Consider the following 25,302-nt stretch of genomic DNA (forward strand, 5'->3'; position numbering starts at 1 on the left):
TTGAGGGGATTTCCAAAAGACTGGTATACACGATACGTTCAGACTGTCATGCTCTCTTGTACTTTCAGTTCAGGCGAGCTACGGTGTCTTGTCCCAACGTCCGGCGCATTCGAAAACACGAGGAAATGAAAATTTCAAAAAATTAAAATTGGCGCTACTCTTACAGAACCAAAGGTTAATCTTGTTAATCTACAATGGGTCCTTCAAGCTATATTCATACCAAATATGACAGAAACAAAACAATGCGCCATACTGTTTAATACTGCGAGTTGATATTAAAAACGGCATTTGACTTCGTGGTAGGTCTTGATGAAACACTGTGTTCAACTACAGGCTCTCTGGATCGCAGAAGTATACTTTGAACTGAAACATAAGAGCAAAATGCACTACTGGTTGTTCGTTCTCGTTGTTTCACCAGACAGTGTCACTTTGTATTTTCTCCCATAACACTCGGTCGATCTAAGTGATCTGTTAAAGAAGCGTTAATTCTAATACGTCAGCTCAAGCCAATAATATCGATTTATGTTTCAGCTAAGTAAATATAAGCTAATTATCATATATTAAAGTTTACACCTGAAGAGATCATTAGAAATGTATAATTAGGAGCAGGTAAACGACATACTTCTTCCAGGACGCCGTGGAAGAAATCCATGCCATCACCGTACCCGACCTGCAGTGCACACTGGCTTTTCCCGATGTTACCTGCAAAATATTCAAGAAATGATTAATGGCCGACACCTATATTTTTCTATGTAATCGATGTTTTTCATGAACAAACAGATAGGTGGTTCCTGTTGATCCTAGACCTAACTGACAACGGCTAGATTAAGAATGGGCACTTCACGGAAAGAATCACCTCATTCGGATGTTTGATTTCGTACAAAACAAAAGTAATGCTTCACATGAGTATCTTTTCACATGTGAGCGCCTATTATGTTGTATATTTCTCGGTGAGCAGGTAATACCACGAGGGTACTGCACAATGTTCAATTGTCAGGATCGCTATATGGCTGTAATATTGCCGATGCGATGTATAATTTTAACTCACTCACTCAATTGTCAGGAATGCTAATATCAATAAACATATTGTAAACACCGCAGCAGTTAACAATGGTGATCAGGGGTCCCATGTTTACATTCAGAGCACATGTTAGTAGAAAGAGGTTCAACGATGTGCCCCTATACTATGTTAGAGGTTATTTTGATAAGGGATTATTCTGAAGGACCATCTACTCCAAATGTTCGTACCATCAAATGTCCTCTGTAATCTGCGGTTTTTGACTTCAACCTTCATCAGTCCATCCTTGACGATCAGCTTCACCTCATTCAAAGACGTGGTGGCCTGAAACGTACACCCCACAAAGGATAGGATAATGGCAAGGATGACAAAGACAAGAAAAACACCCAGCTACCAAGACGACAACTTCAGTATGAAAACACAATTCGAAACGGATAATATTAATTCGTAACTACCCCTTGGCTATATCGATAGTCCATTTTGTTTCCGGGATTCACAGTGACTAACGACTTTCAATGAGATATATAGGCATGTGATGGCAGGAGTAGCCGCTCAGCTACATGCCAGCTTCTCAGGTGTCATTGGCCATGCACCAATGTTGCAGTAAGGCCAGGAAACTAGAAGTGTGCTTCACAGGTGACCCTTGACAAATCGAATTCGGACTGAGACGCCATGGGCAACTTAAACCCCAGCCCCACCTAGGTACCCCCATCCCTCACAACAACCCAAGATACGCTAGCAACGACCACAAACAAATGCGTAGGATGCCAGGCTATACACCTTGGCCAAATATTCACAACATTATGGCAGGGTGCAGGTATCATTCCTTTATGAACACGATATGATGGAGTTTTTAATACTCACTCTGTACGATACATTGAAAGTATGCGTAACGTTGTTGCTATTGACAACACGAAACTGCACGGTTGACCGCTGAGTGGTGATGTAGATGCTGCCGCCATGCCCGCAGTCATCGTTGGTGACGATAGCCTGAGCTCTGCTTGTAGCCTGAGTGCGTTTGAACGAAAATGAGATGATCAGAGTCTTCCCGAAATGCATGTTGGAGAACCGGAGGATCCGGAGTTGGGTGTTGTTGCTGAAGACGCCATGGCCACTGTTGGTAGTTACAAAACCAGTGTTTTGTACATAGTGGTGGTTAGTCGAATGGTCGTTCACGTCACTGTTGAAAGGAAGGTAAACCTCCGCCTGGCAGACTAAAATGAAATTCATTTCGTTTTGTTTTGTATCCACATCAGACAAAACTGCCATAACTTGATGCATGTGTATCATCTTTCGTAAATATAATTACAGTTGCGAGGATATCACGTTAAAGGCACAATGTCACACCACAAAAATAACAATGCATTGCTCTCAATAATACTAACTATCAGCCCTCAGGAAAGCTACCATATAATTTATTTTTAATAAAGTTCGAATGAATTAATGCAACGTTGCATTAAATCGAATCTCGTTCCCTGTATCAGCTGAACATTATTTCAAGCGAACCCCACAGAGTTATGTCCCTTGGAGCGCTCTTCACGAATATCCTACGCACAACTTGTGACTGAAACCAGTTCGGCAAACATCGACAACAACGCGTGCGACAGTTTTCGATGTGAGGAGCAATAGTTTACATTCCATGGCAAGTATTTTTTGTTTGGAAGCAGTCAGCCTCGAAGTTTCAATAATCGATTTCAGGCAAGTCGTAAGGGATAAAAGGTCTTAAATTGCACCAACAGGAAGCTAAGTTGAGTGCATATATCCCAATATATATAATATATGCCAAAGTTTTGCCGAAAATGTGTGAAATTGTGCCTTTAAGTAAATTATGTATTTACTGTAAGAATTGCACCACCATGTTTGTCTATGTGTAGGAAAGTAGTAAATGACCCCAATGAGAAGCGATGCAGACATACCTGGGGACGTGTCATTCTGATCGGTGATGCAGCTACAACTGGTCGTAGAGTACACAGTTCCTGGAGCACAGAATCTGGTGATCCAGTTTCCGTGTATCAGTTCCTGATACTGAGCTGTATTTCCTGGCTTTTCCTTCTTCGAGGCGTCGCACAACGACGAGGGAAGGGATGTCAGCGGAGCAGCTGTTGGTGGTGCTGCAGTCGATGGAGCAAATGTTTCCTCTGTGATGGAAAGAAATACTTCTTTGGTTTGCGAAACAAAAAGCCTTTGTACATGTCCAATATCATGGCCCACGCAATTCCTTACTTTGAACCATATACCACAATGTTGTGTCAAGTGAACAATTGACTTGCTGTTTGTGACGGTGTTTGATTGGCATTTTAGAAGATGCTATTTGATGAACATAGAGACTTTTTGGGGTTTCATCTTCTTTTTATTGTTTAGTACAACGTCTCAGGGCTTGTTCTGGCCCCATCATCTGGTAGAACTAAAGTACGATTACTGAACTTTACAGTTACCAACTTCCCAGGTCCTAAACTTTAACCCATGGTAATGTCGAATGAACAATTCATAAGAAATCATATGATATATATTATATTACTAATGTTCTTGTATTTGGTACGTATCATGGACACTGAGGTACTTGAAGAAACATATTGAGTCGGCGTACCTTGTTATACTATGGGGCGGTGGGGTAACCTAGTGGTTACAAATTCGCTTGTCACGCCGAAGACCCGGGTTCGATTCCCCACATGGGTACAATGTGTGAAGCCCATTTCTGGTGTCCCCAACCGTGATATTGCTGGAATATTGCTAAAAGCGGCGTAAAACCAAACTCACTTACTCACTGTTATACTAAGAGGGTAGAGAGCAACCCCCTACCTTCAGCTTCCACTGTGCAGATGACGTTGGCTGGCCAATCACACACCAGATGCTGTTGGTTCCAGTACAATCCAGGACTACACTGCATTCTATGGAAAATAGCAGTTTTGCCGGGTCTGGGTTCTTGGCACAGTATGAACCGGGCACAGTCGCTGGGGTCAGGGATGTATCCAATACCGTTGACATACCGGCAACCACTGCATGGATCTAAAACAATACAAATAATGTCTTTACTTCTGTTGGGATGAACAACAGTGCACCAGGTACTGATCGGAAGGCCCCCACCCACAGCCACCTCGTGGCCACAAAGTCATGGTATTACATTAACCTGTAATTCACAAACAATTTTGCCTCCATAACAGAATGAGTCTGTAAAAAATCTGACATAAGTGACATTTTAGTCTATGCATGTATGTCTATGCCTCCAAGGTGGGAATAGACTAAGATTTTAACATTGCATCCTTCTGTGTTGCAGGTTTCTGCGTATGTGACTGTGGAGGAGCCTACACAGTCAGCACCGCCGTCTCTTGGAGCAGGACTGGTGCAGGTTCTAGTACTTGTGACAGTTCTAGATCCACCTCCACAAGATGCTGAGCACTCGCTTGTGGTAATGATCCAGTTTGACCAGCCCCCATCAACTAGAAATAATCGATGATAAGCGAACTAGACATGATCAAACTTGTGTAATCTGTTAGCTGTTGAGGAACACCATGATGAATTCAGCTGAAACTGCCAAAGAAAGATGCATATTTATGTTCATTACTTCGTTTTGTGTAAAATATAATGAAGTTTGGAACATATTTTTGAGTGGCAGAGACTATGAAATTGTACAATAGTAGACGGCGGTGTGATATATTTAGACTTGTGTATACTGAGACAGAGTTCTGGAAGGCACTACACGCACAACAGCCCTATGGGCCTTTCCTTTGTACTGACTCAGGCAGTTGGAGAATTTTCTGAAGTCTTCTTTCTTTGGGGTATAAGGAGAGCCAACCCTTGCCTATCATCTCACATTATATCTCAAGTTACAAGATCACAATTGTGTGGAGATTATACTGACCCTTGACACTCAGCCTGGGCCTATTTTGGAAACTTCACCATTGTTGCAATGAGGTGAATATTACCATCTTATAAATTCATTTCTTTTTTTGGTATCATACTGCCTCTGAATTTGTACTGAGATTTCTCTTTTGTACTGTTTCTGTAATACCTTTGTAGCGATTTGTATTATGTTGTGGTGTGTTATTTTACACGTACTACAAGTACATATTGTCTGTCATATGAAAGACTAGCATCTACGGCGTTAACACTTTAGCATATGACTAAACGTACCTAGACATCGATTGGTGTTGCAGATCTCTGTGTATCGACCTGTACGTGATCCTACACAGTTCTCTCCACCGTTGCTAGGAGAAGGGTTGGTGCAGGTCCTGCTCCTGGAGATGGTTCTGGAGCCTCCTCCACAAGATGCTGAACACACTCCCTCAGTAACCGTCCATTCAGTCCAGTTTCCGTCAACTTTGTGTAAAAAGAACAGTGAAGTCAGAATGTATATGTGCATGTAATTATTTGTACCTGTATATAATGTGTATGTATCTCTAACAAACACCTTTTCTACGTTTTTACATCTATGGGTGATATCTTTGGGTCTATTATTTTTCAGTATTAACTTTCCAAGTTTTATACTGCCAACAGCAAATGTTTTAGATATACGACTATGCCATACCTGGGCAGCCATTGGTGTTGCAAACCTCTGTGTAATGATCTGAAGGTGATCCTACACAGTCCCGTCCGCCGTTGCTGGGTGCTGGGTTGGTGCAGGTCCTTGTTCTGTTGATGGTTCTAGAGCCTCCTCCACAGGATACAGAACACACACCGGTAGTGTCCGTCCACTCGGTCCAGTTTACGTCAACTGTTGTCAAAAGAACAGATGATACAGATATCAAGGTAGCATAAACACAAATATGTTCAAATCCATATATACATACTAGTCCAGATTGATCACTATATGTTTATATCCCAAAGAGTTCAAAAGTTAAAGGTTTAATTTAGTTTCAGCCATGGTCTCTATCAATTCCCATAGCTCTTTTCTGAAAAAAAATTTACTTTTTCACTAGCTTCTTTTTTAAACTTGAAAAAGGCAAATGTACATTTCTAATTAAAGAGTAAGCTCAATATCAGATTGACATGGTTCAACCCAAAACGTCAACGCCAAAGAATATCAATCTCGATTCTTTGCTGAAACATTTATATGAGTGAATCGATGAAATACAGAAATGACCTGAAGGCTGACTCTCATAATTGATAGAGGGAAGGATATTTCAAAATCAGTACGTAAAGTATTATTTCTAATAACCGATATACAAGATATGACATATGTAAAGGCAGGCGAAAGATTAAGGGTAGACATTAAGGCGAACCTAAATTTAGATTGACACAAAAGTTCATCATCTTTGGTTTAATTTAGATATACAAACTGTTTGATGAATGTTTGGCTTTTATTTTTAAGTTAATTGCTACGATAACTTGCTTACTTATAGAGCGACACCTATTTGAGAATTTATAAAGAAGTGTCAACTTTAGTACCGTGAGATTACCAGCTCTAACTGAAGATGTGTGGCTATAAGGACATTTTTTAAAAATCGTGTTTCATCTTCTCGAGAGGGCAGACAATTGCCATGTCTCATGACCATAACATAGATATTGCATTACGCTTATTGAAAGTATATACAAAACAATGTTATACTGTTCACTTCAAACATGGACAGTATCCTCTTATGTTTTATTCTCTCCCCTATGTTTTATTACCTCCCTTATGTTTTATTCCCACTTCCATTTTTCATAATGTCCCTAGTGTTTTATTATCTCCCCTTAGTTCTATTGAAACTGGGTTTCTTAATTTATTGCATCATGTCAGTTCACTTGTTCTCAGCAGGGCAAGTTGTAAAAGGTGCAAACAAACGTCATGTTAGTGCAGGGCAATTTATCGTTGTGTAGCAAACCTCAACAGTGACGTGCAGACAAACATAAAAAACCAGTTGGAGGATAAGGGTTGAGTCTGTAGTTCTGAGATACGTTGGATATGTTTAAGTTTATGATAGTTGCAAGGTAACAAACAGTATGTTTGTAATGATCATTTCAACAAGACATGTCTGTACATGGTTGTGGGATACCAGTCGCCCAGACTGTGAGTAAATTTCTATTTTAATTATTCTTCCAGATGACTTCAATAGTTTATACAGCAGAGTGCGTCGTTTAGGGTCTATGTTTGGTCACATAATCGTTGTAAGTCTATTGCTGAGTGTTTCTGTAAGGTTTCACTTATATCGAGATCTCTGTAAGCGGTGCAGCTATTATTCAACGTAGACAGAAATTGCTTACACGCCGAAATCCTTTCGACAATAGAATATAACCAAAACTTGTCATTATCCAGTCTTTGGTTCATTAACAGAACAATTGCCCCAACCTGTCTACCAGTGAGGCAATTGTTCTTTGTTAAATATTGATATGTGATTTTGTGTGTGTTTGATTACAATATCCAAACTATTCTACACTTTGTAGCCGTAAAGTGGAAATAATATCGTTAAATCAGATATTTGGTGTATATTTAAGGTTTTGGAGTTGTCTGTATGGTACGTTTGTTTGTTTGTTTGTTTGTTTGTTGTTTAACGCCTCACTCAGCAATATTCCAGCTATAGGGAAGCAATCTGTAAATAATCGATTCTGGTCCAGAAAATCCATTAATCAACATAAGCATTGATCTACACAATTGGGATACGATGACATGTGTTAACCAAGTCAGCGAGCCTGACCACCCGATCCCGTTAGTCGCCTCTACAACAAGCATGGGTTACTGAAGATCAAGTCTAACCCAGATCTTCACGGGTCTGGCAAGTGTATATAAATGTTCATTTAGTTTCACGCGATTTATATTAAAGAACCACTAAACTTTGTTTTTTGTTACTCTTTTAACCATTACATATGAAAGATTTGTGGTTAGTCTTATGCGGAACACCAAATTTATTCTTTAAAAACTTGTGGTTAATTAATACCGAGCAATTAAAAGTGGCCAAAAAGTCGCCTGCTTCCCTCTCGCCCGCCAACGAAACCTCAGACAGGTTACGTAACTGTCGCCACAGCGAACCGGAAGTGACGTCATATGAGGAACGATTTTCAGTTCGTTGTATATAAAATGTGTAGCAAGCTCGTCATTTTGATGATTTTTCGACATCAGCAAAGACATGCCAAATCGTTGCGTTGCCGTCAATTGCTCCAAGGGGTCGGGTGATGGTGTCACCATGCACAGATTTCCACAGGACCCCGCAGTTCGTGCTAAATGGGTTATGTTTGTGAGTGCGAAGCGAGCGTTGTGGAAGCCTGGAACGATATCTTACTTGTGTTCAGATCACTTCTCGGAGGATTGTTATTATCGTTCCTTTGGCTGTGAGCAAAAACAAGAGTTGGGAAAAAGCTCGAGTTACAGTCGTCGTCGTTTAGAGACATGGGCAGTCCCATCGATCCACAAGAAATTGAACCCTCGTTCCGGACCTGTTCCCGAATTTCATATGGATTTTGCTGGGAAGAGGAAGCGACCGGCCTTCGAGAAAAGAGAAAGGAAAAGGGTGAGTCGTTCTTTAAATTCGCAGAAGAGATCATAATTTTATAACTTGTATTAACCACATAATGTCCCACGAACGACATTTACGGACACGTTTCTAGGTCGATTCTCGGCTCTGACCTGCCTAGTAAAAGTAGTAGAATAGAAATCGAGTGACTCGATACCCATCTTGCTTCCAAGATAGAAGTACTCGTGTTAAAAGCCGTGTCATGCAAAATCCTTTCGGACACCATTCAAGTACATATTTAACTACAACCTTAAAGTATGTTTGATTATTTAACTTGATGAAAAGAAACCGTAATCGCATTGATTCTCGAACAGACTTCAGTCCGTCACGTGACGATTTTAAACAAAAATGGCGGCGCCTTGTTGCGAATATATATGCGTAAATGCTATATATTGGGTTTTTTCACAAAGTTACAAAATCAAAACTACTTTCTACTTTTAGTAAAATGTGTATTTGATTCATGACCAAAAGGGCTTTGCATGACACAACTTGTAACATAACGATTTCTACATGTTTTTAGAATCATGTTGAATATGTTTATGTTTCCTGTATCAGACAGTCAAGGCCCTGCTTGACCAAGTGAAGGAAGGCCTCCCCCATGCAGATACTGACAGTAGTAACCCCACAACTATACTTCATGAAGAGGTCAACAGCCAAATGTCATTTCCTTGTCATTACCAGGTAATTCAATACCACCACAAACTTATTCATTTATAATACTTTGATATGTTGGCAGACATAGATTTATCATAATACATGCTTTCTTACAATGACTTTAAACTGAAATCATGAACTTTAAAACATTTTTTGTACTGATCATAAAATCTTGACAGCCAAATGTCATTTCCTTGTCATTACCAGGTAATTCAGTACCACCACAAACTTATTCATTTATAATACTTTGATATGTTGACAGACATAGATTTATCATAATACATGCTTTCTTACAATGACTTTAAACTGAAATCATGAACTTTAAAACATTTTTTTGTACTGATCATAAAATCTTGATGCATACTGAAATTATTATGTAATAATTTATTACACACACTACTTTCATTATTTTTAGTGATGTAGAGACAGATAGTTAATTCCAACTCTAAATTGCATTCTTCAGAGACACTTACCCCTTCAAGATGTGGCTGATGCTTTGCTGTCCTTATCCCAGGTGGATATTAGTACAACCAGTACCCAAAGAACGGATACCACTGAAATGGTTTGTTTACAGAATTTTGATGTTTTATATTTCTCTTTTACTTAGTCGCCTTGCCAGGTGATAACTATGTATCTTCTGATCAGTCATTATCACAACATTAGAGTGATGTCTTCTCAGGAGATTCAATTTTCGGTCAATGAAATGATAGTGATGATAATGTGATAATTCACTCTATATGAAATGTGTGGTATTCAACCCTAATATGCTTTCTTTAGACATCACATTCCAACCTTCAAGATGTGACTGACGCTTTGCTGGCCTTGTCAGGAGTCAGCGCCACGGCTCCCCCTCTAGAAGATATTACTGCCACGTGTACCCAAAAAAAGGATACCACTGAAATGGTTTGTTTGCAGAATTTAATGTCACATAATGCTGTAATCGGAGTCACCAGTGTGTTCCTGTCCTTGTAATGTTTTCAGTAATCCTGAATATGTAGAAATTGCTATTAACCGCAATATGTGTGTGAAATTCTCTGAAATATTGGTGCAGTAGGGGAAAAGTACTTTGCAAGTTGTCTGAGGTGCATAATATCGTGGTTCTCATTTTCTTTCTGAAGTCCTTGAGCTATTTTCACACCTTGTTAATCTTGCCATAGCATCATGTAGCTGCATTTAAACGAAATTTCTCATTCTGTAAGTATTCCTACATTGTTATTATACAATTGAAATGAAAATGTGTTCTTTCCAAATTTCTTTGTCTTAGTAACTACAACTTTAAAACATCTTTGTTTTCTGCAGGAGAACAGAAGTTCAAAGGCTTGTCAGACTCTGAAGAAGGATGGTGTCCATAAAAGATCAGTTCGGATTCAAACTAGACCTCATGTGAAGACAAAAGGTGACTATACTTACACAATTGAAAATTAGGGAAAAAGAAAAAGACCAAAAGTTAAATACTGAAAATGCATAGAATTATGAATATTATATACATGAATAATATGTGTATATTCTTGTCTATGTAATTAGTTACAATTGACTTACATTTTCTTTCTTAACCTCTGGAGTTACTTGGAGTCTGTTGTATGGTGATTAATGGCTTGTACAAGAATTTACATCTTGGATGTTATAAGTCGGATATTATTTTTTATTGAATGTCATTTTTATGGATGCCCATGGCTTTTCACCAAATGCATGTTACATGTCACAATCTTGCAAGATCTTGTGGTCAGGAGTTATGTATGATTGTAATAGATACACATCTGAAAAAAAAATTGAAGGAAGGCCAATGGAAATATAAATGATGTTTTTTTGCAGCTACAAGTACTGAGTCGGTCTCAGTGGTATCTGTCGGTGTACAATGTTCACTTCTGCAAACACCTACTGTCCCCATGGAGGAAGAGGATATCAGTGAACTTGACCCGGGCACTGACCAACATTTGGAGTGTGAGAAAAATGATCCAACCTGGCTGCCCCAGGACAGAGAAGAGGAAATTGAGGAATTTGAGGAATTTACAAAATTTACAAGGTTAGCCTAATTGTCAAACAAGATTGAGTTAGTTGCAGACAAGGTTCAGACAAGGCAACGGTCAAATCAAAACTGCTTCCTTATTGATCTGGTTTTCTTGTTTCGCTATAGGGGACCCAGCTGAATTCTCAGGTTACTGGCATGAATTTCAAAATTAAGTATCTAAATAAACATTCCAGTATATTCTGTACAAAAGGATTTTTTTCACACAGTTATATTACTTCTAAAGTTATGAATCTTATTGTACCAACCACTGTCAAATATACTATATATAACATTCAGGTATACTGCTCATTATATGTTTTCATTCCATAAAGACTATGAAAAAGCATAAGTTAAAATAAAAGATTAAATTAAAGTGGATTTCAGAGATGTTATAAAACCAATATTAATCATGGAGCCATTCATTAAACAATACCTTACATGATCCGAATTAAATGCTAGCTCTTCTATTCTCTGTACCCAGAATGAAATTAATTGATCTCTAAGGATTTGACTAAGGTTCCATAAAGTAAAAGTTGATGTGTTCCTTTTCTTTCAGGGAATCCACATCTCCAATGGATGACCGAAAGTACCTTGTGTTTGAGGGTCAACTTTTGAAACTGTTTGCAACGTGTCCTGTGTGTTGCTCAGAAACAGTTGTCAGGCGTAGCTGTCAAGGAACTCTCTTGGTGATCTTACAGACTTGTCATTCCTGTTCCTTCCACCGTGACTGGACTAGTCAACCCTTTCTAGGGAAATTTCCGGCTGGAAATATCCTTCTATCTGCATCAATACTGTTTTCAGGATCATTGCCTATTCGGGTGTTTACTATGTTAGAGCATTTAGGACTTGTTTCGATGAGTATGCAGTCTTTTTTCAAACATCAACGCAACATCTTGCACCCAGTCATTGAGTCAGTGTGGAAAAAAGAACAGCAGGCTCTGATCACTGGCCTGAAAGAGGAAGGATCTCCACTAGTGCTGGGAGGCGATGGCCGGGCTGATACTCCTGGACACAACGCCAAGTTCGGATCCTACTCCATGATGGACTTAAAGACCAAGAAAGTTGTTCATGTCGAGCTGGTTCAGGTATTTACTTTTTAACTTTTGCATAACTTAATCTTATGAATCACTTTCATAGCTGCTACTTGAATTATAAGATAAAAAAAACATGTATTTTCTGTTTGGGTTAAGTATTTGTCATTTATATTGATTAGGTCAATGTTGCTAATGGTTAGAGTCGCAAACTTGAATTGTTCATAAGGTTCAATTATTAGCTGAAATGTTGTGAGGACCGTTTTGCATCTAATCGTCTAGTCATAAAAGTGGAATGTGTGTCGTCAATTTACTGTGTGTAAGTTGACCATAAAGTTAAAAAAGTGAAGTGACGTGTGTATTGTTATGTCAGGTGTGTCTCGTTAGTTTACTGGGTGTAAGATGACCATAAAGTTAGATAAGTGAAGTGACGTGTGTATTGTTATGTCAGGTGTGTCTCGTTAGTTTACTGGGTGTAAGATGACCATAAAGTTAGATAAGTGAAGTGATGTGTGTATTGTTATGTCAGGTGTGTCTCGTTAGTTTACTGGGTGTAAGATGACCATAAAGTTATATAATTGAAGTGACGTGTGTATTGTTATGTCAGGTGTGTCTCATTAGTTTACTGGGTGTAAGATGACCGTAAAGTGAGAAACCTGACCTGAGATATTTTTTTTTCCAGTCCAATGAAGTAAAAAATTCTAACGCTATGGAAAAGGAGGGGTTCCAGAGGAGTGTCCAACTTTTGCAGGCAGAGGGTTTGACACTTAGCACTTTAATAACAGACCGTCACCCTCAGATCCAGAAGTTGGTGAGAGAAACCATGCCAGCAGTCTCTCACTTTATGATGTGTGGCATGTGGCTAAAGGTAGGTCACAGGGCTATACAGTTCTTATTTCGTCAGTTTAGTTTACCAAATAATGATTTTTGTTGCAAGCTACCTATACACAAATACATGCTTGATGCACTACAGGTTGAACATGGGCACATGACCATGTACACAATGAGAGCTTATTCCTACATTTAGACTCCTACGCTAAATGTTTCAACTCTAATTATGATTCCGTAAAAATTCTTGTCGGAGGTCTTGTAAAGGCCTGGTAATCATTTGATAAAATATTGGCATGTCAGCGCTTACTAGAGGAAATATGGCACGCATATGATTTCATTATAAGGAATTGCTTTGGCTATTGCGGACGTAAACTGTTTTCTTGTTGTAGGTCTCCGAAAGAAACTGGAAGCTTTAGCGAAGGAGAAAGATTGTGAAGCACTGAGCCCTTGGATCAAAAGCATCGTTAACCACCTTTACTGGTGCGCCGCGTCCACCCCTCATGGGGATCCGGAGCTGGTGCTAGAGAAGTGGCGCTCCGTGATCAACCACGTTCAAAACATTCACGTGGGTCACGGAGCAAGGTTCAACGAATGCCAGCATCCCCTGGAAGGAAGCGAGGCACCCAAAAAGAAGTGGTTGAAATGTGGTGTGTATTGATGACATTATTTAGTACTAATATAACCAATTACATAAAGGATAAATAAATAGTATTTAGATTGATCTGTCATAGTCAAAGAGATGGAACTTGATATCTTTCTGAGTTACAAGTAACAGCATAAGGTTAAATTTGTTGTTCAGGCACCAAAGCTGCAGAGAAGCTTGGTCTATTGTTGGAAAAGCCACGCCTATTGAAAGACGTCAGGAAGATCTCCCACAGTATCAAACGTCGGCAGTGGAAAGCTTCCATCGGGTCATCATCAACTTTGCCCCCAAGATGGTTGGTTTCTCCTACATGGGCATGCTCTCCAGGTAAGAACAAAATCGAATAAAAGTACCATGAACCGACTCATTGGCAACCATGATTAACTTCTAGTTGCGTATTTCATTCTTACTGATTCTGTGTCTTCAACCTGACTGGATAATGAGATTGATAATTTAAATAGGTAAAATGAATAATTTCTACTATTATGAGGATTATGAGTTACATTTTCTTTTAAATATTTTGCAGGCTGTATTTGTCAGCAATGCATTTTAATGAAAACGGCACCCGACCTCAAGCACATGATGACAATGGAGAATTTAAGTTCAGGATAAAATACAAGAAATATAGGAAGGGACAACATGTGCTGACAAAAGCAACAAGTGACATGACTCATGGTATGTTTGTACAAATTATTTCACACGTAATATTAACCCATTTTAGCCAAACATTTTTTATTCTCCGTAACGCGTTTTGCGGGGGGTATTAAAATGGACACTGTCTGTGCGTCCGTCCGTGCACATTTGTCTTTTCCGGAGCAGAACTCTAAAACTCTATATTTCTTTACCAAACTTGGCACAGACAGATCTGGTGGTGTACTGGTAGTTTTGGGATTCTGAATAAAATATTTTTGGCGTTTCCATGGCAACAAGTTTACATAGCCTGAAATTGGTGATAGTGCTTCTTTATGGAGCAGAACTGTAAAAACCTTTCAATACTCTCCTTGCACTTTTCTATGTATACATCTAAATATTTGACATAATCATGTAGACAATCATGTAGAGTATTTTGCCATTGCTGGGGATATTGATGACTTTGTCTTCTTGTTTCATATAAATTGTAGTCAGAATATTTTTGATTGACACAATACAACAATAAAGAAGTTCATATCATTTGACCTGTTGTTTTATTACGGTAAAGGGTCACCAGTCCATTTCACATTCATGTTTCACATTCAAATGATTGAGTAAGATTTTCACTTGTTTATTTTTTATTCAGACTATGTTGGAAGACTGCTGACAGAGGTGTGTAAACAAGCCAGGCAGAGGCGAGAACACAGAGCTACCACGTCACACATTGTTGTCCCAGTACCCTTAACAAGCCAGTTTCCTCGAATCAATATGGACCAAGCCATTCAATCTCATCTATCGAGATTCAACAACTAAGCAGCTCAATTCATGCAATTTCTATTATAACATTCATTCTGTCCGTCCTTCCATCCTGAAACTTTTTTTACCGGTATTCAATGTTCACCAATTTCTGGTGTTGTAATTGACTTTACAAATGTATTCATGGCCTGTATGTCTATAAATGCATAATAGACAATCCAGCAAACATGCAAAATATCCTCATGTTTGAAAATGTGTATCAGTTATTATTCAAGTAAAAAGGAAAAGGTTTTTTTGTACAAGAATAATTTATTTAACAGAATTGTTAACGATAAATACAATAACATATCAAACAATAAATTTACAGTACATTTAACTTGTCATCATGTCCATTTTAACGATAAATACAATAACATATCAAACAATAAATTTACAGTACATTTAACTTGTCATCATGTCCATTTCACAATGTAGAGTAGACATTATACCCATGTACGAAATACAGAATTTGACTGTTCAAGTTGTTCCTTTATTTGTCCAGTTGAGGATACTTGAACCCTGCATATTCAGGGGAAGGAAATCGTCCTCTTATCTTGTTGACGACACAGGAGGGTATGACAACACGAACTTTCCGCCCTAAGAACTGCCAACACCATCGCACGAACTGCCGATATGCTGTATATCTGTATTTCCTATGAAATAAAAGTGTAAAGTAAGTTTGATTCAAATTGTATTCAACAGAATGCACTGATTAGATTCTGGACTAGTCATCTTTTTACAACAGCTACAGTTTAAAGTTTACAGTTTACTTTACTCCTCAGAACACAAAATGATTCTAAAAACCATGCCATGCTCACTTATGAATGTCTTGGATCTCCCCTCTTCCATACTCCTGGCGGTAGTGGTAGTAGGCTGTCTGCAGTGCATACACACTGAGACAAACTTGCTCGAAGCCAGGGTGGTCAGTGATGCAACTGATCTGATCTTCATGCTCCTCCATCTTCTCTCTCACTGCAGCCTGTTCATGACAGCAACAGCATTCCTCAATGGTAGGTTGAGTCTCACATGTGTCACAACTGCACCTGCAAGGATTTGAAAAAAACTGTTAATAATAAATGTTGTATCATTTTTCAATTGACTGGTATTTATAAAATTCTTATTTATTTATTTCATCTCTTACATATTAGGGTGATACAATCAAGTACTTTTTGTTAGCAGTTTTAGGAATTCCTTCAGATTATGAACAAAATGAGAGGCACTATATTCACTCAAGCTAAGCCAACTGGTTTAAACTTTGATTCCCAATAAAGATGGGACCTGACTGGTAAGCATTCAATGTGCTTGTACGATAACTGCTCCGGTAAACCATGACAGAATGTTTACACCATGATCAAATACAAATACACATGCCAATGAACATGTAAACTGACATAAAATTTTATAGATTCCTACAACTGTACCCAGTAATGACATTTCATATGCGGAAGTGGTATTTTTCTGGGCCTATTATTCTCAGCTGTGTAGTAAATGTATATAATAAATCGGATGGCTCGCCCCCTACCTTGCTTCCAAGTTTGAAAAGGCTTTTCAGAGTTGTCATGCAAAATCCTATTAACCATCTATTAAATACATACTTTACTACCAGTAAAACGTAATATTGATTTTGTAATTCGGTGAAAACAAACCTAAACATTTATTCCCAGACTGGCGGATGTTTGCGCATGGGCGCCGCCATTTTAAAAAATAGTTACGTCTCGGGCTAAAGTAAGCTCGAGAATCGATGAGATTATGGTTTGTTTTCATCAACCTGGAAAATCACAACTGATGTCTACTCGTAGTTGCATATGTATGTGAATCATGACCAAAAGGATTTTGCATGACACAACTTGTAACATAACGATTTCTTCCACGGAAGCGAGGTGGTGTTCAAAGTGACAAATGCGGTATGGTATTACCCGATACATTTCAAGCTACAGTACATTCACGTGGTTGACGTCCACTCACCAGTATGTAGACACTAGTCGATCTTCTTCCTGTAACCGTGATGAGCAAGACTGGTCACCGTTTTCACTATCACTAGCGTCCGGCTCGAACAAATAAGGCCTTGCAATTGTTTCTTCATTGGTATCCGAGAAACAGTCACTGCTTGTGGACTGGCAATCCATGGAAAGGGAAAGACTGTCGCTGTCTGAATAACTTCCGGACATGTCAGAGTCTGCTTTGTAACGAAATGCCAATCCACCGAATTAACCATATTTAAGTCACTTGACATAAATGTTTTAACACAAGAGTAAATTGGGGAACAAAAGTCAGACCAAGCCAACAGGTAACCCCTTATGACAACAGGCGAGTTTCACAGAATCGTCTTATAAAAACAAGCTGTAACTCGGAAGCTTGGCAAAGCAGGTGACAAGATTAAATGACAGTAGATTGTGAAAACATAAAGCTTTCACTGTTCACAACAATTGTCACGATTTCAGGTTTATACAAGCCTGTACACAAGATAATTTACCCCCCTAAAATGTAGATGAATACTGCATAGGCCCTCAAAGCTATTCCTCATATGACGTCACAGAGTCGCGCCGCTCTGATTGGTTGAAATTTCGTTCGCGGGTGAGAATTGTGCACTGTTGTCAAAAAGGTCGATTTAAGTCAATTAAAGGTCGAAATGAGTAGTTTTAATGACGGGGTTTCATTTATAACGATGCCAGTTAGTGATTTATGTATTTTTACCCCCTAGGGTTTATGTGACCTTTAAGGCGTAACAGATTTTTTATGTTAATAGGTTCCAAATAATGCGCCTATATATTTGTTTATTTAAATATTTCCAATGTCAACATACTGGTCTAAGCATGACACAAATACATTTGTTTTGGTGATACAATAATCATTTTTATAATAAGCATTTTTAATCGTGTGTTATTTAAGATAAGTTCAATCTGAACCATGATGAGATGAGTTACCAACGATTGTGTCTTGTATCCTGTTTCAACACTGTCTCAACATGTCTTCTGTAACATATAGCTATTCAGTACTTGAACAAGGGCTTGTCATATTCAGAAAGGGACAAACATGTCCTCTGTTGCTGATTCGTAAGATTTAGCTTCTGAATAGTTGCAAGTACATCCTTTTAAATCAATGTTTTGGACAACAATATCATCTTTTTTTCTTTCACATCTCTCGTTATTACAAATAGTTCTATAGTTTTCTAAAATTATGAGTTTTGTCCTGTTACATCAATTATATTTTGTGTAATCCCGATTATTTTTAGGTGTTTCGAGTCTATAAAAATTCATTATCGTAAATTCAATTACTGTCTCGTTATGATAATATTTATTGAAATTGACCGTTTTCACCTTAGACTATTTTTCGTAACTTCAATTGTTTTCTTGAAGTTTTGAGTTTACAAAAAACTTGAAATACCGACAGAATGATTGAAATTACGAGAAAGTAAACAAACAGTCGAGATAAGATTTGAAATGTAATAACAAATATTTGAATAAGAAAACATTTCGATTTAACATAATAATTTATGTTGCCAATGCGTGACCATTAGCCTACCGTATTACCACCAAAGAATCCGAATATTATGATAGTACTGGAGACATTTCCTATATCCCCTCTAGTTCTGTTATTTGATTAATACAGTCTTGCTGATATTGGCTTTGATAACATTTAGATTTGTGTGTTCATTTTTACGACAACCAATAATTACCTGTAGGTATTGTTAATAATGTTCTTATGTGAGTTTGACTGATATCATCAATACACTATTCCTTCGTGCGACTAACTCTCTCACACTAAAGCCATAACTCACAAGATTTAAACACTGGACAGATAACTTCGATTTTGCAGAGTATCTGGAGATTAGAGGTGTCTTACTGGAATGTTTTATGATCGTTTCTGGATTGCATCGTGCACGGATAATCCCATGGTATTATCAAACTAAGTCCTGTAATCTCCGTTTCACTGCAATAAAGTTTATTTGAATTATCTGAAGTGCACCCCAATGTCTCGCTGGCTAGACACTTGATTTTATAAGCTGAGTCTGCACCAACTAGAGCTTTATGTCACGTACAAGATGTCGAAATCTAAGCATGGTGTTGTAGTTGACGTGAAGCAATCATGCTCCTTTTATCGTTTACAACAACACTAATAATAGTAACGTATGTCAGTTATTTATACCTGTATGGCGGACAATTGAATCTAAATTTGAAAAATGTCCGTAAAATATAGGTGTTTGCCTTTTGCCAAAAGTATTTTACTCTTTGCATATATTGTACATATGGTTTGCTGGTTTCTGGAGAATTTTTCCTTTTTTACTAGAGGAGTGGTTGTCCTAAGTATAACAATGACCTCTGAGAATGCCCTGAACAGATGAAAATTATGTTTCGGGTATATTGAGTATAACTTCTCTGTGGCCCTGGGAAAGGTATATGTGAATATGAACCACGCACGAATTTCCACTAACGTAGGACATGTCTGCTGTATGAATCACAAACAAATAAACTTCATATTCATAGAAAGTTTCTGAAACATTATGAATTATAACTTGTTCAATCTCAAACTCACAAGCATCAGTTATGTCACTATATTTGATTAGGGAACTTTGAAGACCGCTATCTGACACGATGAAGTTAATGAAATGTTTGCTGGGTGTTCAATGGTAAATGGTTCATCTTGGACAGGTACGGAACGCTTGCTGGACCCATCATTATCCTTTTGAACATACTTCTACAGACGAATGAACATGTTTTATGTCGGCAAAAGTTGATAGTACTGATACAGTTCAGGCAGATTGCTTCTTCGGTGAACAGATTGGATTAACATGTGGCACTATGTGATGTGGAGATATGACCATGTTCGGTGATCTAACGACTCTTGAAATGACTTTAATTTGAAGCGTTGTCAAATGTTTCATCATGGACAACCAGACTTTCGATGACAGGTGTTCATTAGACATTCTGTTTCCTCTTTTAGGCCCTTTAAAAATGTCATCGTCAGGCACTGACTCAATCTAATATATGTTACTTCTTTGCTATGTTTGAGAATCATTCTTACTGATTAGTGATCCCAATTTGTAACAGTCTTTTTTGGTCCATATGTGAATGGCTGACGAGGTTGTTATTGCCATTAATATTCAAACAAAAATTATTAAACGTACAAAATGTTGGTTCCAGTATGGGCAGTTTTGGACGGCCACAGGAATTGGAATTTACAACCTAAGCTCCCACGCCAACGTTCTGCAGAACATTGCTGTTGTTGAACTATTGGAATGAAATGTCGTTCGTATCATAAAGTAAATAGAAACGACAAAACCCTTTTCACATTCATAAGAAGTCTCTGCCAAAGGCAGAGTCGATTGTACAATAGTGACTATATCATGAACATATATGTTTTACTCTCCAGTCGCCACTCGTTTAATAAGAGTTCACTGCATGATGACAATCTTGTGATAGGAATGTGATTTTGAATCACTATCAAACAGTGATAATAGCTGCATCATACTGTTGTGAAATTATACATTATCTATATATACAATTAATAAAGTGTCATAAATCATAGCAGGCACTCTATACTCGGATAACAGACAGTTTTGATGCGGTAAAAATGCAGCTTCATTTATAGAGATATAACTGCATTTGTTGTCAGCAAAGTTAGTGGTGAATCCCCATGGACAACAAAATTAACTTTTGCTTCAAACAAACAATATCCAAACAGATCTTTTGAAGCATTTGCCATTTGATCTGTAATTTTACCGGTGTTTGGGAAACAGTCATTACTGAGAGAGAAAGATCGATAACTAGTTCAAGTTCATATTCACCGGTTTACTCCCAAACGTTAGACGTCCCAAAAGTCATACATCCCAATTGTCAGACAAATCAATCAGGCGTGACTGTGATTACAACCTAGTTTTACCCACTGACATAATGAACCTGTCCCATACACTAACGAGATGGTGTTCACATTTTTACAGAAATACTTTGATCAGAATACTAATGTTGACAGTTAATCTAGAGAAAACTTAAAATGTTGTTTTTAGAAGAGGCGGACCCTTAGCGAGAAATAAGAAATGGTTTTATAAAGGTGAACGTGTCTTAACAGTTGATTCATATAGATATAGTATGACCAAAAATTATTGAGAATTTTAGGAATATGTTTAATTGGATTTCTAGTAGATTATTGACCATAGTAGATAGATTGACCAGCTATCAAGTGCTTGGTTTCATTCAAGAGAGATAACTCCGTTAATCCGTTTTCATTAGTTTGTGAAGAGTTATCCCCCTTTGTTTACTTGCTAGCAGACGACATTTTCAGTGATCCTCAGTATGGATGATTTAGAGAAGAGGAAGTTGATTTTAGAGTATTATAACAAGGACATCAGATCAGCTAAAGTAATTTTAAGTAGAACAGGCATCCCTTTGTCCACTGTTTATCGTGTTTTGAAAAATATTGCAAATGGATATGGCATTGAGCACCAGGGAGGCGCAGGTAGGCCCAGAAAATTGACTGTCGGTGACAGGAGGCGGCTTAGTATTCTTGTTTCTAAAAACAAACGAAGGAGTTTAGAAAACTTAAGGCTGGATATGATTGATAGAGGAACTGTGGCTGTCTGTAAGGAGACAATTAGAACTGAGCTGCATGAAATGGGTTTGCAGAAAAGTCGAGGAATTCCATCACCGCTCTTGAAACCTGAACAAAAGGAGCGAAGGTTGAACTGGTGCTTACAGCATAGACATTTTAACTGGGACAATGTGATTTTCTCAGATGAAAGTTCTGTGTGGCTGTTTCCTAATACACTGAAATTCAGGACCAAACAAACTGAAAAACCTTTGTATCAGCGCCCAAAGTACAGTCAGAAATTTAACGTGTGGGGTGGCATATCTGTGTTAGGGACAACGCCCCTCTGTGTATTTGAAGGGAATATGAACAGTGAGCGGTACACATATATTCTCGAGGGACATTTACTTCCATCTGCTCACGTGTTCTATGGAAATGGTTTGATCTTCCAGCAGGACAACGACCCAAAACATCGTTCAAAGCATTCACAGGCCTGGTTTCGGACCCAAAATATGACATTATTAGATTGGCCAAGCTATAGCCCTGACCTAAATCCAATAGAAAATGTTTGGGGACTTATGCAGGAAAGTGTCAATAAGAAAAATCTGACAAATGTCGCTGAAATGAAAGAAGAGGTGGTCCGATATTGGGACAGCATGGACCACGACTTTCTAACTTCTTTGATCAGTAGTATGCCCCGCCGCATTGAAGCCTGCATTGCTACCCATGGTGACTTGACAAAATACTAACTGTTCACCTGTCATTGAATCTGGAGTTATGTTCTGCTAATATTCACATTTAATACGTGAGTAATGAGTGAAAAAAATAAAAAGTTTACAATCTTTAAATTCTCAATAATTTCTGGTTGTACTGTATCGAGGAATTCCTTTTTCATCTTCTTGTAAATTCAATAAATGTATATTAGATGTATCATCTCGTGGTAAAAGGAACTTCTAGAAGTACTACACCACTTATTTAAATTAGATAATGTTGACTATTCTGTATTTTTCAAAATATTTTATACCCAAATTCAACCAATCCTTTTGTATCGTGCCGAAGTATGGGGTATTAATAAATTTTGTAAGATTGAAAATGTACATTTAACTGCATGTAAGAAGTTTTTAAATGCTGGTCCCCAAACGCCAAATGTAATTGTTTATGGTGAATGTGGACGTTACCCAATGTATATAAATGCACAACAGCGTTTCATAAAATACTGACTTAAACTTGTAAATATGCACAGAAATATTCTTACTAGGATCAGAGATTTTCCATGCTAATTTTTTACAATGTTCACTTTGATCAAAACAGGATTACAGATTTTTAATGTTTTTGAGTTTTCATTAACCTAATGGAGTTACTTCCTTCCTAACATTGTTTTTCCAACATAAACAATATATAATAAAGTCATTGTCATTATCCATAATCTCTTCTCTTTGTGTTTGGATTAAAATATAAGTACATTTAGACTAGTCCATTTATTTACGAAGGTAACAGTGTAGTGAGTGAGTGAGTGAGTTTTACGCCGCTTTTAGCAATATTCCAGCAATATCACGGCGGGGGTCACCAGAAATTTGGCTTCACACATTGTACCCATGTGGGGACTTCGCCTGCGAAATGTCACTCTTGCAACCAAAGTAATACATACATACACACACGCACGCACGCACGCACGCACGCATGCACATATGCAATAATAATCAAAATATGCCTCTTTATACATCTAGATAATGAAACATGTTCAAACATTAACACTTCTACACAAATGAATTAACACTTAAACGTAGAATCTTAACATAACCATGCCAAATCGTTCCAATGCACAAATCCTTTTCCAACCCTCCTATAAAATATTCAACATCGTTATCATTGAGCCAACTATCTGACAATTATTGAGTGTTAAAAGAACCAATATAGCTGTGGCATGATTGATAGTCACCGACAATTGTGTCTTGTATTTTGTCTTAAATACTTGTACCTTCATAAACCTCTTACTGGCCCTAACATGTCTTTTGTATCCTAGAAGGCATTAGGTGCTTCAACAAGGTTTAGGTTTTAAATATGTTCGAGGAGACAAACACATTCATCACGTTCACAAGTATACCTTCAAAGATAAAGGTATGTGACAACTATACCACCTGTTTTTTACCACTTGCTCGGTACTTAGTTTTCATGTTGAAATTTGTCATGGGAAACCGAGCACAGATCACAGTTAGGCACCATGTGCGTGACGTATTCAACAACGGGGACCTCCTGTGGAGAATATGTCTTAAAATACGTCTTACTGAGGGTCTCTTGCGATACCAATGACGATGACATGTACTCACATGAGTGTGAAAAGGCCAATCAGCAATGGTGTTGTGGATAGACAGACGTTCATTGCATAGAGGTTCCAGTCAAGAACTCGTTAGAAACTCCTTGCGTTTCCCTTTTCCCTCTGCGTGCGTGCGTGCATCTGTGTGTGCGTGTGTGTGTGCGCGTGCGTGCGTGTGTGCGTGTGTGTGTGTGTGTGTGCATGCGTCCATGCTCTGTTTCTTACCATGACGACCCTCAGGGTTGGTCTGCTTCTATTTAATATAAAAGCAATACGAGATTTATTCATAATTGGCAATAATCATATAAGTAGTTTCACATGACCAGGTAATTAGTGTCCTTGTAGTTACGTTGAAAATATTCTTTTTCAAATGCATTCTAAAACGACTTGACTATCACGTGGTCCCTACATATGTAACACATTTATACTTTTAAGTAGATATTTGGTATACTGCAAAGGAAAACAAGAGTCTTGAAATGGATCAAAGTTATGATCTGATGAAAGAGAAACATCAGGATAGCTTCACGTAGCAGGCCTAGCTACTATACCAGTTGTCCATAAAGGTAGAAGTAAACTCGCGTCACTAACTGACATTCGTATTTCAAACAAGATATATGTCGTTAAAAATATAAGCAACACAAATTGTAACTAATGTAACACACGGTGTGACAAATATTGACTCAATATTCGCCATGACTAAGACACTCCCCTTTTCACTCCTCCCAATTAGATCTGCTGTACTAAAGTATGTGTAACTTTGACTTCACATATAAGGAAGGCGCTATGGTCACAACAGCCACTGGCAGCAAGAAGCTTGGGTTTGTCAGTATGAAGTCTCGTGTAATGTGGGGTAAGCATTCATCGAATTAACAAGTGTGTTATCATGTCTTTGAAGAAGTGTCAATTGTTTCCTCCGTATATATCTTGTCATGTCAAGAATGTTCCATCTCTATTTTAGTGTACATTTGTCCAGATGATTACAATATCTCTTGTTAGGCTCGAGCAGTTAAAATTAAATCTGTAGAGGTTATTATGATGTTTGCTCATGAAAAGTTGAATACCAAAATATTACACCAATACATGTTTGCAGGGTTGATCGCGATTGTAGTGATGTTCGGCAGCCACTGTATAGCAAGTAAGTTTTGCAAAACAACATCAATATTGTCGCGATCTTGATCTTATGCATTAAATGCATTTTCCTTCCACGTATCAACGGAACAATAAGGGTAAATGTTGACTACGGGTGACTGTCCTCCTGCATCTGTGACTCTAAAGGTTGATTTTTCTATCATGTGCTATATTTTTTCAAGATAGCCTTGAATTATCTTTAAACATGTACATTATAGGTACTGACTGTACCGGTGATCCATGCAAAAATGGAGGAACCTGTTCAGTTGTCGGCGACTCATTTGATTGTGCATGTGCACCTGGT

General features: G+C 38.1%; 3 protein-coding genes and 1 long non-coding RNA gene across 5 annotated transcripts in view; 2 read left to right on the forward strand and 2 right to left on the reverse strand.

Annotated features, from left to right (window-relative positions):
* Nucleotides 1-243: 243 nt before the first annotated feature.
* Nucleotides 244-1,350, reverse strand: LOC124269117. Its single transcript, XR_006896427.1, has 3 exons — nt 1,249-1,350; nt 623-702; nt 244-363 (listed from the first exon to the last, which is right to left on the reverse strand). It is a non-coding gene; the product is annotated as an uncharacterized LOC124269117 (long non-coding RNA).
* A 496-nt stretch (nt 1,351-1,846) lies between these two features.
* On the reverse strand, nt 1,847-6,579 carry LOC124269106 (coadhesin-like). Its single transcript, XM_046704124.1, has 7 exons — nt 6,564-6,579; nt 5,544-5,729; nt 5,150-5,335; nt 4,270-4,455; nt 3,818-4,024; nt 2,935-3,156; nt 1,847-2,232 (listed from the first exon to the last, which is right to left on the reverse strand). The coding sequence occupies exons 1-7, from the start codon at nt 6,577-6,579 to the stop codon at nt 1,847-1,849; spliced, it is 1,389 nt and encodes a 462-aa protein (XP_046560080.1).
* LOC124269107 lies at nt 6,578-13,839 on the forward strand (the record flags this gene model as incomplete). Its single annotated transcript, XM_046704125.1, is given in 14 exon segments — nt 6,578-6,596; nt 7,299-7,326; nt 8,052-8,073; nt 8,191-8,439; nt 8,998-9,123; nt 9,560-9,658; nt 9,874-9,999; nt 10,396-10,492; nt 10,909-11,119; nt 11,661-12,189; nt 12,818-12,974; nt 12,977-13,003; nt 13,356-13,613; nt 13,766-13,839. Coding segments are annotated over 14 exon segments (2,022 nt in total), but the record flags the coding sequence as incomplete, so codon positions are not given.
* Nucleotides 13,840-24,675: 10,836 nt separating this feature from the next.
* Nucleotides 24,676-25,302, forward strand: part of LOC124269093 (adhesive plaque matrix protein 2-like) — a 124,905-nt gene continuing 124,278 nt past the window's right edge. The window contains exons 1-2 of one of the 2 annotated variants that reach the window (XM_046704105.1): nt 24,676-24,720; nt 24,961-25,005. In XM_046704105.1, coding sequence (XP_046560061.1) covers nt 24,699-24,720; nt 24,961-25,005 — 67 coding nt within the window. In that variant the 5' untranslated portion in view covers nt 24,676-24,698. The remainder of the gene's footprint in view (nt 24,721-24,960; nt 25,006-25,302) is intronic. The other variant, XM_046704114.1, reaches the window with a different exon arrangement.

This window comes from Haliotis rubra, unplaced genomic scaffold (assembly GCF_003918875.1).
Source record: "Haliotis rubra isolate DU_JTF1 unplaced genomic scaffold, ASM391887v1 Scf142, whole genome shotgun sequence".
Taxonomy (NCBI): Eukaryota; Metazoa; Mollusca; class Gastropoda; order Lepetellida; family Haliotidae; genus Haliotis; species Haliotis rubra.

What these genes read in the sequence shown, in the direction of transcription:
- LOC124269106 (XM_046704124.1), bottom strand. An exon ending in CAACACCAATGGCTGCCCAG is followed by an intron (nt 5,336 to 5,543) that starts GTATGGCATAGT and finishes TTTTACACAAAG; the next exon opens with TTGACGGAAACTGGACTGAA. An exon ending in CAACACAGAAGGATGCAATG is followed by an intron (nt 4,025 to 4,269) that starts TTAAAATCTTAG and finishes GTATTGTTTTAG; the next exon opens with ATCCATGCAGTGGTTGCCGG.